We start from the raw sequence: 20,000 nt of genomic DNA, 5'->3' as shown, positions 1-20,000 counted from the left end.
AGCAGATCTACAAGCACACAACGCCTCGCACCGCGAGGCGTTGTGTGCTTGCAGATCGGTTGTTTTCAATAGTTTAAATCATTTTTGAGCGGTGGTAGACCGCTCCATAGCATGGCCGTGTGTGTATCCGTGTATCCGTGTATCCGTGTATGTATGTGTGTATGTAGCCTCACTAGCCTGAATACCACTGGTGGCCAGAGAGGGTGCTGCTGAGTCTAGCCTGAGCATCAACTGCAATAGGCTTACACACACACTCTCTCTCTCTCTCTCACACACACGCACTCTCTCTCACACGCACGAACGCATGCATGCATGCACGCACGCACACACACACACACACACACACACACACACACACACACACACACACACACACACACACACACACACACACACACACACACACACACACACACAGTAGTGCTGTTGCGTAGCCTCCACCGACCACCGCTCAGTTCACACGGGTGTGATTTTTTAAAATGATAAATGCAAAACGAGCGGTTTTGGACATACAAGGTTTTCACCCGACAACGACGATATACTACACACTGACTCATGTACTATAACATACAAACTCACAAACATAATATACTAACACACCATTTCTAAATATGCACACAAATGCGTACACTTTGCTGGAACAACAAGTGTCATGCGACATGGTGTTCCACAATTGTCGTTCCAAGCATAAATTGGCCGTTACTACTGTCACACTAGTAAATAGGCTATTTTGGTGCGTGACACAATGCTCAACAAAGTATAAATCAGATGTTACACATACTCGCACCACTATGTGTTTACCCTGAGTATTAGCTGAACCTCCCTGCTCCTTAGCCAAACACCTCAGCCAGGAAGGAGAACTCCCGAGTCCCGACTCCCTACTCTCCCTCCCCAATGCTGGCCTGGTGCCTCTTTATTGTGATTGTGAAGCCTTGGTTCTAATCTGCACGCATGATCTAACACAATGTGTAAACACCTTCTCAGCTCATAGCAGCATGTGGGCTTTTCTCACAACTTAAGCAGTTGGCACTCGTTTTTGTGTGACATCACACGTCTTGTCTGTTTTATGTTCCAAAATACTGTCTGTATGTTAATTTTAAGAGATGCTTCGCCTTCATTTTATCAGCCTTTTTGCCTGTCTACATGACATTCATTGCACTCAGTAGATGTCTTATTAAACTCACATGATCTTCTTTTATCAGCATTTCACCTTGCTTAAAGCAATATTTCATCCCCCCAATTCTTTTTAAGTTACTCACCTTGTGATGCGTTGAATTCATGGAGAGATTAACAACAGCAAAACCCAACTCCAACACAAGTATATTCCCACACTATAATCCAAGTGTCCTGTATTCAGTTGTATCCTCAGTACACTGTATTTTCGCTATAACTTTACTATTTAAAACACTTCTATAAAATACTTCTACCCGGCCGTGTCCCTTTTACTGTATGTCCACATATGGAGATATATGTATCTGTCAGTCCTTGTCCCATATATGAAGATCCCTGATGTCATCAGTACATGCCCATACACTGAAATGCCCATATATGGGTAAATGGGCAAATTTGTTCGATCTGCGTTTCTGGATAACTGGATATCCGAACTGCTTGATGGCGGGCACTGCACTCCCTCGATTCCTTGCCGCTGTGCGTGCAGACTTTGGTCGGTTTGGTCAGAAGTTGGTCGGTCCCATATTTTCACATGACCATACAGTACTGTACATACAGTAGGCCTACAGTAAGGGCTTAGCATTTGGATCTGTTGCCTCGGACAACCCAGATCTCTGTATCTGTCAGTTCTTGTCCCTTTTATGCCCATATATGGAGATTGTCGATGTCATCAGTACGATATATGCCCTTATGTGGGCATGCCCCCTTTTGTGCCCATACCTGTATATGGAGCCGGTGGCTGTTTACTACCGGTTCTACTGTATGTGACCTGCAACTAGTTGTATTGGTCATCCTGGGTGTGTATACAAAATTGCGTATGTGTGTGTATATTCAGCGTTCCGGGTGTACATTAATTATTTTTTTGTGTTTTGTTTGACTTAGGTGTTCCAGGACCTGGGCGTGTCTGTGTTGGCAGGAGCTTCAGAGGGGTACAATGTGTGTTTATTTGCCTACGGCCAGACTGGATCTGGGAAGACTTACACCATGATGGGAACACCGGTGAGGAGGGGAATTAGGGTTACTTACTTACTGCATGGAATTAGTCAAAAAGAGGTGTCATGTGTCACTATCCACACCCCCCCCCCCCCCCCCCAGGTAGCTGATTGGATAATGCTTGTGCCACATAATTGTAACGTCCATGCTTTGATTCTTGACCAGCAATTTGGTGGCTCTGCGTGATCTCCTCTGCTTAGAAAACTCATATCAGGATCCGAACAATTTTATAAAGGACCTCCATAAAGGCTTTGCAATGGCTGTGCAAGTCTGTAACTTTGATGATGTATCAGTTGATCTTAGCCTGGCAGTGCCAGACTGATGATGTGGATTCACTCACATGTTCCTTCACGGTATCATGTGATACTGTGGAGGAACATGTGAGTGAATCCACGTCATCATTCTGGCAATGCCAGGCTAAGTTCATCTTACCAGGCACAGCTGATCAAATTGCTAGTGCATTCATGATGGTATCCTTCACATTTACAGTATGTTATTAGCTGGAAGATTTTTATTTGCTTTTTTGTCTATGATTGCAGGAGTCCATTGGCTTGACCCCTAGGATTTGTCAGGTAAGACTGTTAACCACTTAAGCCCCATATGGGAAGCCGGCTTCCCATAACCAGTCAACCAGTCAATAACAACTGCATGTTCATTGGTCAATAAATCAAAGACAAAATCAAATTACAATTTCAATGTTGATTCTGCTACAGGGGCCCTACAGCACATATAATCAGCTGCCATTGTATTTTTCATCCATGCATTACTCATATTACATTATTATTACACATTATTTTTACTTGTTTTTATAATTTTTCACCCTATACTTTTACATTACTAATATTACAGCACTACTCTCACTAAAACATCTGTAGAGTTTACAGTTTGAAATATATTCATAAGATTTTGCATGACACATCAATTGATGACACCTTAATGGACAATTTCTGTATTCACTATTTATGTCTCCAATGAGGTCTTGAGTCTTTTTTCACTATTCAGAATGCAAATTTTACATAGGCGGAGGTCTTTTTCAATCCTCTTTTCCCTAGTAAGTGATCACAGCATTACAATTTGGTAAGAGAAATGTGATGTTTTACACTGCATTTGTGAATTTTCAGGGGTTAGCTTACATTTGGTGGGTCAAGAGTAGCCACAATCATTGTAGTTTTGTGTCCACAACTGTTCCAATTTGGGCATGCATTTTAGGCGGATTTTTCCCCTGGACCCCCTTGTGGTTTAAGTGATTTTAAGCCATGATAAATCCATATATGTTTAGATGTGCGGTGTCCATGTGATGACGGTTTTATGCAAGCCACTAAGTACTGTATTAGCAAGGTATAATCAATGAACCATCTTCCTTCCTGTCATGTTAGGGACTCTTCAGGTCTGATGACATCTCTCCAGATGGGCAGAACACAAGCAGAGTGGAGATCAGGTATGAACCAAATATCCGTTGTCTTATTATGAAAGTTTCCCTGATGCTGAATGTGAGGGTTGGAGTCAAATAGCTTTCAGTCAGTTCAGCATGCTAATTCCTTTCAGTTATGATTAAATGAGTTTATGTAACATTACAAAAACTATACTAATTCCAGTTTTTCTAATTGATTGCCCTTTCCCATATACTGTAGGTTGTCCATTACAACCAACATAATTGATTACCGGTAGCTGACTCCATCAGTGTTGTCGCTGACCCTCTCCTGACATCATGTCTGGTTTGTTTCTAATCTCAATATATAATATCTTACCATCCTGTCCCTGTAGCTTCCTGGAGATCTATAATGAGCGGGTGAGAGACCTGCTGAGCGGTGGAGAGCAGAAGAAGAAAACCTCTCTGAGGGTCAGGGAGCATCCTGAGAAAGGACCCTACGTACAAGGTAAGGCACAATATATGAAATTCTGTCCCCAGCATAAAGCCCAAGGAACATTTTATATAGCTTGGAGTAGGCACGTTTATGAAGTCACAAATGTACAAATTAGTGATGGATATAAAACCAAAATCCTGCACAATACTCCTGCAAAGCATCAAATTTTATGAGGTACTAACAAAGATCCAGCAGGAACATTAGCACCTTTAAGGAGCACTTCAGATAATTTCGACGTCAATGTCTTCATATCATTGGGTTCAAGTTCTTTATCCGTGGCCTTGTCCGAGTATTTCATGCTTTTACCATCTGATTTTTTTTTTTCATTGTTTTTGGGACCCGGCAAAGTTGTTGAGAACCTCTATGTCTCCTATGTATAACAACCCCTGCTTTCACCACTTGAGCTTGGTCCCTTTTAAGTGGTAGCTCAGATCAGGACAATGTGTGTTTAATGTCTTGTGGTCTAGTACTACCCGTGGGTTCACAGTTCAGGCCAAGCTGAATACAAAGTGGTAAATGGAGGTCCGGACAGTTGCCAAAGATCATAGTTTCTACTCGTCCCTAGTCAGCGCCTGTGCTGGATTGATTGTGAAAGGAACTATTCCCGGGTTGTGGTTCCGGGAGGTGAAGGCAGAACGGACACACAAGGCTAAATGTTTTTGTCCCTGAACACTAAATCTTTTCCATATAATACACACACAGCCTCATAATCTGGTCCAATAATGGATTTGGACTTGGGACACAGTCTGGAGTATTTTGAGTAATGCTTGTGTGTTGTATGTTTAGTTTGTAGGTCACTGTGGTCGGTGTGTGTGGTGGAACTGTGTGCCCAGTTCAACTGTTGATTACATCCACAATTGGCCCTAGTGGCTGTACTCCAACACCTCCTTTTAGCTTTTCTTTCTCCCCTGCCTCTCTCTTTCTCTTCATCGCTACCCACCCCTTTCTCTCTCCCTTTCCCCTGGCTCTCTGTTTCTCTCTCCCTCACTCTTTTTAAAGCCCAAATTATACTTGTTGCAGCCTTCCATGCTGCATATCCATGATGTTATCACGTCATATTATATGACGGAAAGTTGGTCACCAGCTCATGTCCATGTGCATCTCAGATTTTGTGACTACACGTACTACACGTGCATACAACTACGGCGATTGCGCCTGTGCTAGAACAGAAACATGGACGCTGTGCTTCAGTAGAGGCTGTGTGAGGAGATCTGTCGCCGCTACCCACATCTTTATAAATGGTCATTGGAAGCGTATAAAGACCTCCCAATGTGCTCAAATTCTTGGAAAGAAATTACTGTTACTGTAGGAAGTCTCTCTTGATCTCCCCTTGCTTTCCCCTCCAGTTTCACCGCAACCTTTCTCTGTTTTAAACCGTTATGCCACTTTGTTTCTCTCTGAAGTTCTCCTCCTTCCCCCTCCCCTTTCTGTATGTCTTTAAAGTCCAACATCCACTCATTGTCTGCACCCGGAGAAATCCCAGCAGGCCTGGGGGAAGTGAGGTCACTTCCTCGTGGCTCCGAGGAGCGCACTCCACCACACACACACACACACACACACACACGCACACGCACGCGCGCACACACACACACACACACACACACACACACACACACACACACACACACACACACACACACACACACACACACACAGAGAGCACATTGTGATGTTTAATGCTCCCACTCTCTTCCTCCATTCCCCCAGTCCATGTCTGTCCACACATCACAGTCATCCAATATCTCATCACTTCTGCAGAAATAGTTAACTGACATGCTCCACACTGGCCAGGCTAATGTTACTGTCTGTTATGACCAGAAGTTGGTGATTTTATTAGACTGTTTCTGTGAGTGCAATCACACACGTGTCTATAGTATGCGTGTGTGTAATAACACTCTAATTGTTATGATTCACCGCTGGAAGTGGAGCAGTCTGACGTAGTTTCCATTGAGAGGGAATCCAGAGGGAAGACACATTCATACCATGTACTGATGATGAGACACATTTCCTTTGCCTAAAGAAGGTGGTTCTCAAACCTTTTCATGTCAAGAACCCCCAAATGTTTTGTGGTAGGGATCACCAGAAGAGAATAGGACTTTCAAGATTTTTAAGAAATGTTGATGAATAGCAGATGTTCGTGCCGCACTGTGAGCTTGTATATCTGCTATTTCTGAATAGTCAATGTATAAAAAGTGGTTAAAATGATTGTGATGTTATATTAAGATACATTTAGCTGGGGACCCTCTGGTACCCCCAAGGACCCCTGGGTGTCCCCGGACCCCACTTTGAGAACCACTGGCCTAAAGAAATGTGTATCATATCACTAGGCCTTTGTCATTAGGGATCTTTTCTACCTCCAACAATCTGTGTGGAAAAATTCTCTGTTCATTTAACTCTGAGTGTACAGATGTAACCGAATGGATTTGGTTATCACCTGAGTTACAAATAGATACATTCACCACTTCTAACCTGGTGTCCCTATTTTGGGCATGTCATTAAGGCATATATTGTCAAACTTTGGAAAATAGCCAATCTATGACCTCACAACACTCTGCGATGAGACACGTATCTGTTTTTCTATTTGATGTCTAACCGTCACATGAGGAGTGTCACTAACCTTCACATGATGTTTTTGCTTAGTAGTCCGTCATTAAATGTTTCAATGAATCGAGTACAAATAACTCCAATGGAAACAAGCCATAGGTTTTCTTGGGTTTGAAATCCTCTTAGCAGCCCTTGTTCTGAACTGTACTTTCCTGTGCTTTTCTGTAGATATTTTAGCCATTCATCTTATGCCTGGTGTCTTGCTTATCTCAGGGCCTGTCTGTGTCAAAGTGGGGCCCGTATTGACTCAGACTTATTTCAATTCAAAATAATCATTTGAATAGGATCTAATGGCCATTCTCTCATCAAAGCTTGGCCCTTGGTCACCCAAACGTCTACTCATGGTGTGTCCATTAATGTGCCCTGTCAGACCTGTCGCAGCATGTGGTGTCTGACAGCAAACAGGCCATGAGTCTGCTGGAGGAGGGTATCGCCCATCGCATCACTGCAGCCACCCACAACCATGACGCCAGCAGCAGATCCCACGCCATCTTCTCCATCCAGTACACACAGGTAAGGGTGCAACAGTTGATTCAACTAATCAATTAAATTGTTCATAAAACAAAAGATTTTTTGAAGGAAAATGTGTTCGAAAATACATAAAATAGACGATTTCACATTGCGACGTGACATGCAATTTTTGCACGACAGCATTGCATAACAAAGTATACAATAGGGTTTTTAAGTGGTTAATCAGGCTAAAATATACAGTATATATATATATTTTCTTTTTAACTCAGTTAGATTTTTTCCCCATCAATTCATTGACAGTTTCACAATTATTTGATTGATCTCAAATAATCGATAGCAGCCCTACTTTACATCATCACTGCTGATATCAGAGCTACTTGTGTCAAATCTGACCCCAGTAGTGTATTGTATCTTACGTTATACCTCGCAAGTACAAACCACAACTTGAACTCTGTGAACCTCTGTCACAGTTTGACCTCTGTGTTAGTTTGCATGGCTCAATCTACAGTATCACAGTCTGTCCTGCAGGGGTGTCGCACCAAATTCTGGGCCCTGGGTACAAGGATTCACTGTGGGGCCCCTGTGCTTTAACTATTGAAAAATAGCAGATATACAAGCATGAAAATCTTTGAATATTTCAAATCCTTCTGAGGTTTTTTGAAAAACCTATGTTTCTATGTCAGTGGAGCTCAAACCTTTTCATGTGAAGGACCCCCAAAATGGTATGTATTTGGCCACGGAACCCCATCTCAAAATATTGAGTTCCAGGGACCCCCCCAGAAGCAAAATTTGAGTTACAAATGTTCGCTTAAAAAATACATATATTCAAAGATTTGCACGCATTTTTACGACTTTTCAAAAATAGCAGATCTACAAGCTCGCAGCGCGGCACTCGGTGCCGCGCTCGGCGCGCTGTGAGCTTGTATATCTGCTATTTTTCAATAGCTAAAGTATAGAATAATTAAGGCCCCTCCACCACCTTGGGCCCTAGTAACTCAGTCCCACTTTCCTACCCCTTGTGACGCCCCTGATGTCCTGTGTTAGTTTGCATGGCTCTATCTGATTACTTTTGCTTCCCTCTGCAGGCTATCCTCGAGAATAATCTCCCATCAGAAATTGTCAGTAAAATCAACCTGGTTGACCTGGCTGGCAGGTGAGGCCTTTCTTCCTCTCTCATTCATTTCAGTACTTTCCTTTTGTTATACAACGATTTGGTGTGTTTTTTCTTTAATACTTTTATCCTCAATTAGAGTTAAAGGGCAATGTGTTATTATTACTCTAAACGTGCAGTATACAGTAAGTCATTGAAAGAGTAGATGTCATTGCCAAAGCTGCCCCCTAGTGGTCTGTTACTAAAATGCTGGGGTTTACTGCATCTTGTTCATGAGACAACCTTTACACAACATAATGGACATTAATTTGACATTGTCTTTGTGTTGGGTTCAACAGTGAGAGGGCTGACCCCCACTACTGCCGAGACCGACTGACGGAGGGCTCCAACATCAACAAGTCTCTAGTCACTCTTGGCATCGTCATCTCTGCTCTTGGTAAACCGAAAAAGGATTATTCTTATCTGAACTATTGCACATTTGCAATGGATTGGATTTGCTGTGTTTATTATTATCGTCACCATCTGTACACTGGTTATTCTGACATTCATTACATAAAGTGCTTACTTGTTGTAGCATGCTGTATTTGCTGCTTTACTGTGCTAAACCGTCCCCTGTGGCCTTAACCTCTCCCGTTGTGTCTGCTACTATACTAAAGCCTGAGTTATACTTGGTTGCACAGTGTCTTGTACGCAGCTAAGTAGCATCAGGCGTGACTCTACTTTACCTCCTCCATCTTTGACTCCCTCCATGTTTCACTCTATCACCACTACCCCTTCCACACTGTTTGTTACTTACCCTTTCACTTCCTGTATGATACTTATCCCCTCTTTGGTATCCATTCTGCTTGCCTGTTGTTTTCCATTCATTCCTCTTCGCCTAACCCCACTGCCACCCCCAAAGCTTTCCTCTCCCTCTGAAACTTCTATCCTCTCTCCTTCCTGTTTTGTCCTAACCCCCCAACAACCACCACCACCACTCCCATCATCATCATCTTCATCATCATCTCTGTTCCTTTTCCACATCTCCCTCTTTCAGCCCAGAACTCCCAGATGTCCAGCAGCTGTCAGAGTATCAACAGTGTAGCCAGCGAGGGCGATGGGACTGGGAGCACGGTGGGCAGCCACAGCAGCTCCTTCTCCGGAGGAGGTGCTGGAGGGAGGAGGCACTGCTTCATCCCCTACAGAGACTCGGTTCTGACCTGGCTCCTCAAGGACAGCCTGGGAGGCAACTCCAAGACCATCATGATCGCAAGTGAGTCCTGGGCGCGTGCCTGTTTTTCATGCAAGGCTTGCGTCGTCCCCCCCACACCCCACCGCCCCCGCCTCCTCGTCCTTGCTTCCCAGACCGTTCCGCAGACGCACCCACCTGTTAATATGCGAGAGCTGGCGAAAACCTCTGGGAACTAAGATTACCAACGCACAAACAGTATAACACCAGATAATAGATAAAAAGTAAAAATAGCATGTGTCATGATGTGCATATGTATCTTTAGTCAAATAATGTGCAAAAAGCAGAAGAATTACACTCCTCTAATCACTTGTCAATGCAGAATGCAGACAGGTATTTACAAGAAAATGTTTGGCTAAAGGTGACAAGACCCTGGTATGGTCCTTGAACTTGTGTTGTTGATCCTGAAATGAAGGCTGGTAACATTATGATCTTTCTAGGTGATTATTCTTTATGATTAACATGTTTGGTGTATCTTTTGCAGCTGTGTCCCCCTCTGGCAGCAGTTACAATGAGACTCTCAGCACCCTGCGCTATGCCGCGCATGCCAGGAACATTGTCAACAAACCTCGTGTTAATGAGGTCTGTGCAATTGTCTTCTTCTCGTTTGTTCTCCAACTGGCTTATAGGGGGAGGAGGGTCACATCACATCATTCTTGTATTGTTCATTATCTTTTACACGGCTGCTCTTGTCTGCGTTTAGTCAGCACGGCAGTGGCCTGATTAAATGGGTTTTTGTTTTACTTCATTATCTGCATGAGAAATGAAATGTGAAACGGTCTACTGACTATTCATATGTCTCTACAGGATGCCAGTGTCAAGCTGATCAGGGAACTGAGAGAAGAGATTGACAGGCTGAAAAGCATGCTTCTAAGCTTTGAAATGGTATGGTGGTCCTGAATAGTTAAACAGATAGAACATTGCATTAATACCAGCCAGATTAGAGGCTACATTCTCTCTGTTGTAACCTATGTTGTAAATGTTGGTAGAGTAGGTGATTAGACTATATTTCACTGAGGTATCATTTGTCTCTCATTGACAGCAGCGTAATCCCAGCCCCTCCCTGAGCGACGAGAGGGATGGAAATCTCTCTGACATTGTGTTCCAGAATGAACTGAAGGTAACACAGTGCAAAGATCTGATCTTATCTATTGACAACACCAGACAGTACTGAATTGATCTCGCCAGTACATTATTATGCAAATGCCTTATGTAAATTAGGGGAATGAGGGTGACATTGCCACTCATTCTGCACAATTATGCTCCTTCTAACCACCTAACTGTATGGCATACCCTCTTGTTGTCCTTTTGAATATTAATGGGAGTAGCCACAAGATACTGGTTGGACTGTGTAGTTGCAGAAAGTTTGCCTTCTATTAATGTTTGTCCAGTCTCTTATTATTATATTATTATTATTATTTTCATTAGCAGGTCTGTTAACAGTATAGGTAGTGCAGTCAAACGTTATGCTAAAAGGATAACCCAGTGGGCTTGATTCCATTGTGGTTCATATGGCATAATATTTATGGCAAACTAGTGATCTTGACTATTATGCAATCATGGGAATTGTTGGAAGGATAGGAACATCAAAAACAGCCAAAACAGACTGTATTTTCTCTGTTAAGGGTTGTATCTTAAATTTTGTTGTTTATTATCATCATAAACAATGAACTGAAATGCACATCAACAGCATTATATACAGTACAATAAAGTGCTCCTATGTTAATTCAACTCTGAAACGGGCCCATTTGGTTGCATTTGTACACTCAAATGAAAACGTTAAATATTCTGTCCCATCCTGCAGGTGGAAGAGCTGACCAAGGACTGGTCAGAGAGCTGGAGAGACAAGAAGGCCCTTCTGGAGCAGTACAGTGTTGACATCAACAGAGACAAGGCAGGCTTCCTCATCAACTCATTGCAACCACACCTACTCACCCTGGACAGAGATGTCCTCAGCACCGGGGTCATCTTCTATCACCTCAGGGTACGCCGATGGCAGTATTGATTTTAGTTTGTTACAGCTCATGTTATTAACATAACCATTAGTGTCTTTATTAATATCGGTATTGGTGTTAGTCGAATTGAATGACTATTTCTTACAATTACTGTTTCTCTTTTCTGTGTTTCTGCTTTTATTATTATCTAAGATGCACATCACACGCTTATACCGCTTATAATCATCACACACACACGTACATCTGGATACACAGTTGCATGAACCAGATGATGAAATCTCATAAAATCCAACCTGTAGAGTTACTTCGTCAACAACTATCTGGCTACTTTTCAGCTGCCTCGACTAAAACCCATCTTTTATCTTTTGTGTCTACTAGATTCTCCCTCCCTGCTTTTCCTTCTATCTATCTCTGTTCCGCTTGCCAAAAACTCTCGATACAAGGTGCGTTGCTATTCTCTCTCTCTCTGGCCCTTTCTCATTTTTCTTTTTCACTCTGCCCTTCAACTGTCCTGTAGATTTCGCTGTGTGTCTTGTTCTGAAATGCGTAAAAGCCAAGATGGTTGGATCAGAGGCTCTTAGCTCAGAGGCTGGGAGGGGGCGGGTTAAGCCCTGCTGATTCTGACAATGACATGTATGCCCTTAGGCCTGACAAAGTCTTGACAATACACTCCTTCCTGCATACGAAGAGCCATGGCCACCTGGGAACGCATGTGTTTCTGACATTAAGAAGATAAAATAAGCTTAGAAGGCCTTTTATCCCTGCTGGATTGGGCTTCACTGTAAATAAATGATCAGTTCCCTGACAGCTTCTGTAAGTGGTAGAGAAGTAGGGTGGAAACGAGTTCTTCGCCAAGAACACAACATGATGCTGTTCTCGTTTTCATCTGTTGTGGAATGTATGCTCGGGGCCTGCCTGGGCAATGTACTGTATGTTTGATGTTTGTTTTCGATCTTGTGTTGTTGTGAATGAAATGCACATCATGGTTTCCATGTTTAATTCTCTGTTCTCCATTATACTGTAGGAAGGAGTAACCAGCATTGGACCTCAAGGCCAATTAGAAGAACCGCAGATAGGTATAAATGATACACGCTCTCCCAACATTATAAAGCACCACTGTGAATAAATGATAAACCCACGTTATTAGACAGTCCTTCAACTTAAACCACACTTTGACTGTGTGTGTGTCTGTTGTGTTGTTCCAGTCCTGCAGGGCAGTGCCAGCTGTGAGATAGAGAACCAGGGAGGGGTGGTGACCCTCAAGCCATTACCAGGGTGTGTGTGTCTGATCAACGACAGGGAGGTTACTGAGCCGTGCAGGCTGGCACAAGGTGAAGTTTCATCCTCCAATCAAATCATGTTATTATGACATTAACGCAAACAAAGTAAAGAACATCAGGCACACACGAACAAACACAAATAGACACAAACGCACACAAATAGAAGACACACAAAAAGTATAAACAGGTGCACAAGCATTGCACCTGCGCACACACACTTTACACACACACACACACACACACACACACAGTGATGCATATTTATGCTCTCACCCCCCTTTTCGACTTGGAATGCATCACACACTCTGACCTACATGCTGCTCTTCTCTACCACCACACGGACACGCTCACTACACAGCAGGTGGTGATTTCAATATCTATTTCTTGCATGCACACACAGTCACCACCGACATGCACACACTGGTAAACATAGACACAAACTTAACCAACTATATGTACTCTACAACCGGAGTAATGCACGCATACTGTACTGTACATGCTTTGAACAACTCATATACTGTACAGTATGTGCAATTCCTGATAGAACTGTTTGAAAAGAGGTTATATCAGTAATTGTATATTGATAGTTTTTTGTATTTGGTTAAATCCTGTATATGTAAATGTTTTAGAAGTAATCAAGTGAAACATACAGTATGCTTTTGAGCATTAGTGTTTGTCGGGAGAACAGTAAGTTATTCTTCTGATGGCAAGACCCTAAAGACAGCATTTTTCTGGGGATGGAATTACATATCCCCACCACAAATGTTATATTGCTTCAAAAGTGTGGGATTTTCTGAAAATGTCTGGTTGGGTGGGACAGTGGTCAGAGGTCACTGTGCTATTGTATTGGCAGTTAGGTACAAAGGAAATGGCCAATCAAGTAGAAGTCAATTCTGTGGAATAAAGGTTTTATAAATGAAAAACACAACCTGTTTTCTGCCAACACTTCACATCATCATCTGCATTATGTTATGTTCATAATCTATCTTCCCCTCGCTCTCTGTCTGTCTCCAGGGACAGTGATCACCTTGGGAGGAGTCCACAGATTCCGCTTCAACCATCCTGCTGAGGCAGCCATCCTCATGGAGCGCAGGCGGGTGAGTGCAGCTCACATTTTAATGATGATGACGTTGGTGATGATAATTATCTAGTGCACAGTGATCATTATCCGATAAGATTTTATGATAATGGTATTCTCTTTTACCCTTCTCTCAAAAATGATCATAAAGAGAAGTTGAAAGTTGAAGATGTAATGGGGGTGATAGGGGTGAATTACTTAGACAAGGGTTACACTGAAAATGCATGTCCCCTGTACCAATATGCATTAGGGCCAACATGCATCATGGTAATATTTGCATTGAATAATGTGACATGGAAAAAAAGATAAACAGAATTAAAATTGGGTTGTGATGATATTTTTCATAGCAGTATTTGAACCGTTATATTTCTCTTCCGTTCTCAGGCCAGTGAAGGTGTGTTGACCTGCAGATACACTGACCTCAGCCCTCTCAGCCACGGTTCCAGGTTAGATACATAAAAGATATTAAATATTGCTAATGTTTTTTGTGTGTGTGTGTGTGTGTGTGTGAGACCCTTTAACCCTGTGTATGTGCCTGATTGAGCTTGTTCTGTCAACTCACGCCATGCATATTTAATACAAAGTACAAGTGTGCCACCGGTGTAGATATAATTGAAATAGACTAATGCTTAATACTTGTTTCCATCCATTCGATGGAGACAGTACTTGTGCTTATATGAGCAGTCACGGCTTGTTTACAGGACAGGCTGGGGTCGTTGCTTGGCTACAGCCCAGACACACTGCACTTAACCCAACAACGGTAGCTCCCACTCACACCCAGTGCCAAGAACTCACTCAGTGGTTTCAGTGGTTTTGCTGCCGGATAACTTTCAATTTTGAGCGTATAATTCTACTGGCGTGAGGTAAAATTACTGGTTGTAGAGTTGGATATGTTTACTCTAGACCTTTGAGGAGTGGTGGAGGAGGTGTTTTTCCTTAATTTCGCAGCTTACAGTATCCTCTGTGATTTGTTTTGTCTTGTCGTTTCTCACCCTAAACCTTTCATTCTGTTTGTCTCCCAGTGTTGTAGGCGAGGATCTCCAGGGGAAGCCCGGTGCCTCTCTCTCCCCCAGCGAGGAGCCTCCTCCCAGGCAGCGTGTGGCGGAGCAGCAGCAGTACGTGGAGGGTCTGCGCAGGGAGATCCAGGCTGAGCAGAGACAGGCTGAGAGAGAGCTGGAGAGAGAGCAGGCCCTCCTCCGACAGCAGCACACTGAGAGTAAGTTCACTTTCTGAAGACAAGTAATATACAGATGTTATTATGTTGTACAGAAGCATTCAAGAGAGCTGCTCCCAAAATGTATATATACATCTTTGAAAAAGATCATTACCTGAAGTTCATTAAAAGTATATTAGTACAAAGAAATGACCATGCAGGCATGTTAAAAAAAAGTAATTTAAATGGTATAATACCATTGAAAAAAGTAGTTCTTCTTTCAGAGGAGAGGACAAAGGGGTTCTTCATTTGACAGGCAGAGTAATTGTTTCGATTGTAAATCATTTGTGTGGGATAATCTTCTGCTATGGTTGATGTTTGATCTTTCCACAGTCCATCAGTGGATCTTGCAGGAGAAGCAGCACCTGGCAGCTGTAGAGCGGAGAGGGACCCAGGAGTTTGGAGTTCAGACCGACCTCGTCCCTGCCCCTCTCCTAGAGAGACTGATAACCCAGGGGTCTGAGGACCAGGGTGGTCCCACTGCAGCCACTCAGTCCAAGGCGGTTAGAGCCAGGAAGAAGGTGGTACTGGAGGAGCTGCTGAGGCACCACACTCTGCGCCGTGCCGAGAGCCGCGTCCGAAGGAAACGGTTGCACTACCAGCTGGAGAGGATTGCTCGCAAGCGCCATCTCTTGGAGGCCAAGAGGGAGCTTCAGAGACTGGAGAAGGCCCTGCCACCAGGGTTGGAGAGCCCCGAGTCCCCTGAGCTTGGGTCCCCTCCTCAGCCTAGAGGACGAACACCAGCCCCACGTAGACACTCGTTCTCATCAGACCTTCTCTCCCGGCTCTACCCCCAAAACACCCCTATCTTCAGGTCAGCAAGTGATATCATGTTACACTGAGGGCTATTCTTGTATACCTTTTTATTATGACACATTTCAAGGAGGGTGGGAAGCAAACCCCTAGTCCTTGCAGTGTTTATCTGATGAGCTGTATGAGTCCATATCAACATAAGTCTCAACATTAATGTCTACTAAATGTCTCTTTTCAATGTTGAGTGAATTATTCATTACGTTGCTTTTTAAAATCACTTTTTTTTTACTGTTCCCAACAGCCATTTCCTGAAGAGAAACAGATCTACTGAACTGTTTTCGGATTCCTTGACGACATCTGATGTCAGCAGGAGCAGGAAGTGGGTTTCTGATGAGTGTCTTCCACAAGAGAGGACCAGAAGTCGCTCCAGTACCGTCTCCTCTGGGCACAGTCTGGGTCTCAGGAGCAACGCAGGATCCACTGTAAACCTCAAACAGACAAACACCAAGGAGGAGGCCCCTGCTCAGCCCTGCAGGGAAAGACCAGAGAGAAAACCTCTGCTTACAAATAGAGGCCTGACCTTCAAGACAAACCAGAGTCAATCAGTGAGTCTTAAGTCCCCACACAGACATGCCTTACAGCCAATCAGCAACAAGAACATAAAGGCACCTTCAGATCAAGACAAATCAAGTTATCAGAGTGTTGCTAGTAAGAATGTCAGGACTCCATCCCAAGGAGGTATCAAAGGACTTGACGCAATCAAGAAGGTTTTCTCGCGTTCCGTCGCCCCTGGGTTAAAGACAGCCCTGTCCAGAGTGTTTAGAAAACCCCCATCAGGTGTAAGCAGAGAACGAGGCTCCAAACCTTCAGTGAAGATAACGAGCAAATTTCACTGGAGGCAAACCAGAAACAGGAACCTAAAAGACACAAAAATGAGCCGAGACAAAAGCTCAATAAAAACAAGTGTCTCTTGCGAGGAACTCAATCAGTGTACTTTCCCTCAGGATGGAAGGTATCGGGCGTGGCACAGTACGGAAGCCCTGATGAGCAAGACCATCAGGTGGGTGGAGAAGCAGCAGGGTTTCGCTGGGTGGTACGAAGACGATGAGGAAGAGGAACGAGGAAGGGATGACGGTTCCTCTGATGGTGACAGCCTCTTGTCCCTGGACTCCCTGTCCTCTGCCTACGCCACAGCCCTGACAGAGCAACTGAGACACGAGGAGGAAGCACAGAGTGAGGGAGAGAGCGAAGACAGCCAAATGTCCAAAGACTCCTTGGCAACAGAAAACTGTTCGAAACACTTAACTGTAGAGAGGCTGAGTCGGACACTGATGCCCACGTACTCAGTAGTGAGGGATTCGTTATGTTTCTCTGTAGGGCAGAGCAGAATGCCTGAAATCAGTCCTGTTTCAGAGAGGAACCACAATCAGAAAACCCACGAGTTCCCTGCAGAGGCATACTGGAGCCAACATGCTGGCTCCAAAACAAGAGGGAGTGGGGAAACTGGAACAGGAGCAGGAGAGCAAACCTGTCATAAGGCAACAGATTTCAAATGCAGAGATGCAGTGATGTCTAAAGCGAATGAAGAAATAGGAAGCACTCAGACCATTTCGACAGGTAGCCCACGCTCTCTCAGCAGCTGTAGTGTTATGGAATCCGAGAATCTACTGGTGCTTACTGATGCATGGTCCTCCACGGATGCAGCAGACAGCCCCAGGATTCAAAGGGATGTTCTTCTCCAGAAGAGAATGGTTTCCAGAACAACAGAGAGCAGCAGCAGTCCTAGTCCCAGCAGCATTGATCTGTCGGAGTGTCAAACTGTATCTAGAAGCTACAGCTCTACATCCACCAGCACTGAGGCTGTAAATATAACAGTGGAGGAGCAGAGCGCAGAGTTGATGAGTGACATGTCAGACACACTGGCTCTCCAAGACTCCAAGGTTCTATCCCAACCAGAGCATGCAATCACCAGAGCGATGGCGGAAATGAGACAGGAAGGCTTAGAGTGTAGTGCAGACTGTCATGAGATGCAATCAGAAAATATGAGGAAGAAATCTATGGATGAACGTAGCAGCAGCGACACATGTATAGGTTATCTGTCCAAGTTTCCCTCAGAAGGAAGTGTTTATGTGTACGTTGACGGTGAGACTACAACACCAGCAGTACTGGAGCCAATACAATTACGTCAGTCCTTCACAGATGTGCCTTATGTAGCGCAAGCACATGTGACTAATTCCTCTGCTATTGGTATTTGCAACACCAGTCATGAATCAAAAGCCTTTGTTGCTTCAAATTCTGCTTCAAATTCTGACAAAATCAACATTTCTAGTGAGATGTCTGACATTAGAAGTGCCTTTCAGCATAACGGTGAAGATGCTGCTCTATGCAATGAAGTTGGCCACTCAGAGAATGTACAGGACATGAATCTCTGTGGGGACAACGGCACCAAAGATGTGTCACCTAGAAGTGACAAAACAATGCAGAGGCTTGAAACCAAAGGCTCCAGGCAGGACAGCATATACACAGAGCAGGAACATATTAAATCCGCCTGTAAAAATTCCAGGAAGAGGAACAAAGACCAACAGGATGCTTTCATGGGTAGCTTAAAAATTCCAAAAAGGAGCAACAGCGGGGAGTCTGTAACGTTCTGCTCCACACCAAGCAACAGCATAGAATTTATTGGGCCTGATGGCAATAATAACAGCTGTGATGTAAGTGGGAAACAGTCTGAACCTGAAACTGATGGCTCTACATTTGACTCAAACTGCACTGATGTCAGCTTCAAACAAGACGATGCAGTTGCAGTGTCATTACCAATGTATGACGGCATGTGCGAGACGCTTGAAATGCCCTGCAACATAACTCACGAGTCTAAATGTGGTCATAAAAGCGATTATGTAAGCTCTCAGGAAGGTGTTTGTGGCAAAGAGAGCGAAGAATGTGAAAAGGGTGATGTAAAAGGGGTGAAAGGGTTTGTAGAAATGCAGGCTGGGAACTCTCACAAAGAAAACCAGAGAAAACAACATGATGGAACAAACACGTGCCAGTGGGGTGCAATCTGCAATGCCATAGACCTCAAGATCTCTGAAGTGGTGAAGGAGCACTTGAAAATGTCATCGGTGGACACAGGCGGCATCAGTGGGAGCAGGAGACAAAGCCTGGGTGCCCTGTCTTCCAGCATGCAACAGAACACTGCCTCTACATTTGATGTAGGCCATAACAGTGAAGTGAGAGGGAGAGATGGGCCACTGAGAAACGAGAGAAGTGAACAGAAACGGATGGACATTAAAAGATGTCCTGCTGTGGAGCAGGGAGAGGTTCCGAGTGAAAGCCCAGTAGACCAAAGGGACAAAACGATGTCAGATATGCTAATCTGCAAGGGTGCTGGCAATGAGAGCAAGTTTCACATGCCCACTGACATCACACACAACAAAGAGGATGCTCACAGCTTTACCAAAAGCACATCAGAAGAGCCTGTGAATAATCATTCCACTTCCCTGTCCTCATCTGCTGAGTGCCGAACGATCAAATTAAATCTCAAACCAAACGACCAAGCGCAGTGTGAGTTCTCTGACAGCCCCTCATTCCAAACTATTAGGGGCTGCTCAGAAAATTATTCCCTTTCACCCAATCAATGCGTTTTTCTGGGAAATCTTCTAGACAAAGATGACTCTCTGCTGCTCTCTAAACACCATGGTGTTTGCTCTAAACAATCTGATTGCCAGACCTGTTTGCCTGGCCCAGCAATGAAACCTGATACCCCGCAACCTCACAAAACCCTAGCAAACACATCATCTTCCATGGTTAACACAGACTTATATATGAATGGTACTCATACAATGGGTGTAAGTCTGGAATTGGCAGCTAAGGTTGAAGATAAATATGAACTGAGTGCAGCAAGGATGATTGGACTACATGCACAAGATGGCATTCATGTGCCTGTTGCTGTACAAACGTTCTTAAACGGAGGATTTCAGCAAACCAGACCTGACAAATGCCCAGACAGCCAAAGAACTGTCAATGTTGAGAATCGTATTGTAAAACCGTGTACAGTTGCTCGTAGGCATCTGGCTGATGGCGGCAGCGATGATACAGGGATAAAAACAAGAGACACACACCCTATAATATCACTGTGTCCACCTAGGGCTTCACAACCACATTCCGATAACTTGGCAGAGACCTGTGTGGTTAACATGAATTATAACAATAAAGCCCATGTGGAAACTTGGCTCAGTGCACAGAACAGCATTGACAGCTATATGCAGAACAATACCAAAGG

At 43.9% G+C, this 20,000-nt stretch overlaps 1 protein-coding gene across 1 annotated transcript in view; it reads left to right on the top strand.

The window, feature by feature from the left end:
• stard9 (StAR-related lipid transfer (START) domain containing 9) overlaps positions 1-20,000 on the top strand; it is a 58,222-nt gene that overhangs the window by 28,176 nt on the left and 10,046 nt on the right. The window contains exons 4-22 of the mRNA XM_080750992.1: positions 2,053-2,169; positions 2,703-2,735; positions 3,540-3,601; positions 3,928-4,040; positions 7,003-7,145; positions 8,189-8,256; positions 8,553-8,650; positions 9,251-9,466; positions 9,927-10,024; positions 10,250-10,327; positions 10,485-10,562; positions 11,247-11,426; positions 12,422-12,473; positions 12,603-12,728; positions 13,692-13,774; positions 14,140-14,201; positions 14,778-14,971; positions 15,302-15,782; positions 16,023-19,994. Of these exons, the coding sequence (XP_080607118.1) occupies positions 2,053-2,169; positions 2,703-2,735; positions 3,540-3,601; positions 3,928-4,040; positions 7,003-7,145; positions 8,189-8,256; positions 8,553-8,650; positions 9,251-9,466; positions 9,927-10,024; positions 10,250-10,327; positions 10,485-10,562; positions 11,247-11,426; positions 12,422-12,473; positions 12,603-12,728; positions 13,692-13,774; positions 14,140-14,201; positions 14,778-14,971; positions 15,302-15,782; positions 16,023-19,994 (6,254 nt within the window). The remainder of the gene's footprint in view (positions 1-2,052; positions 2,170-2,702; positions 2,736-3,539; positions 3,602-3,927; positions 4,041-7,002; positions 7,146-8,188; positions 8,257-8,552; positions 8,651-9,250; positions 9,467-9,926; positions 10,025-10,249; positions 10,328-10,484; positions 10,563-11,246; positions 11,427-12,421; positions 12,474-12,602; positions 12,729-13,691; positions 13,775-14,139; positions 14,202-14,777; positions 14,972-15,301; positions 15,783-16,022; positions 19,995-20,000) is intronic.

This window comes from Nannobrachium achirus (genome assembly GCF_963921795.1).
Source record: "Nannobrachium achirus genome assembly, chromosome: 20".
Lineage (NCBI taxonomy): Eukaryota > Metazoa > Chordata > Actinopteri > Myctophiformes > Myctophidae > Nannobrachium > Nannobrachium achirus.
Note: the sequence above shows the minus strand (reverse complement) of the source record. Positions and strands in the feature narration are given on the sequence as shown.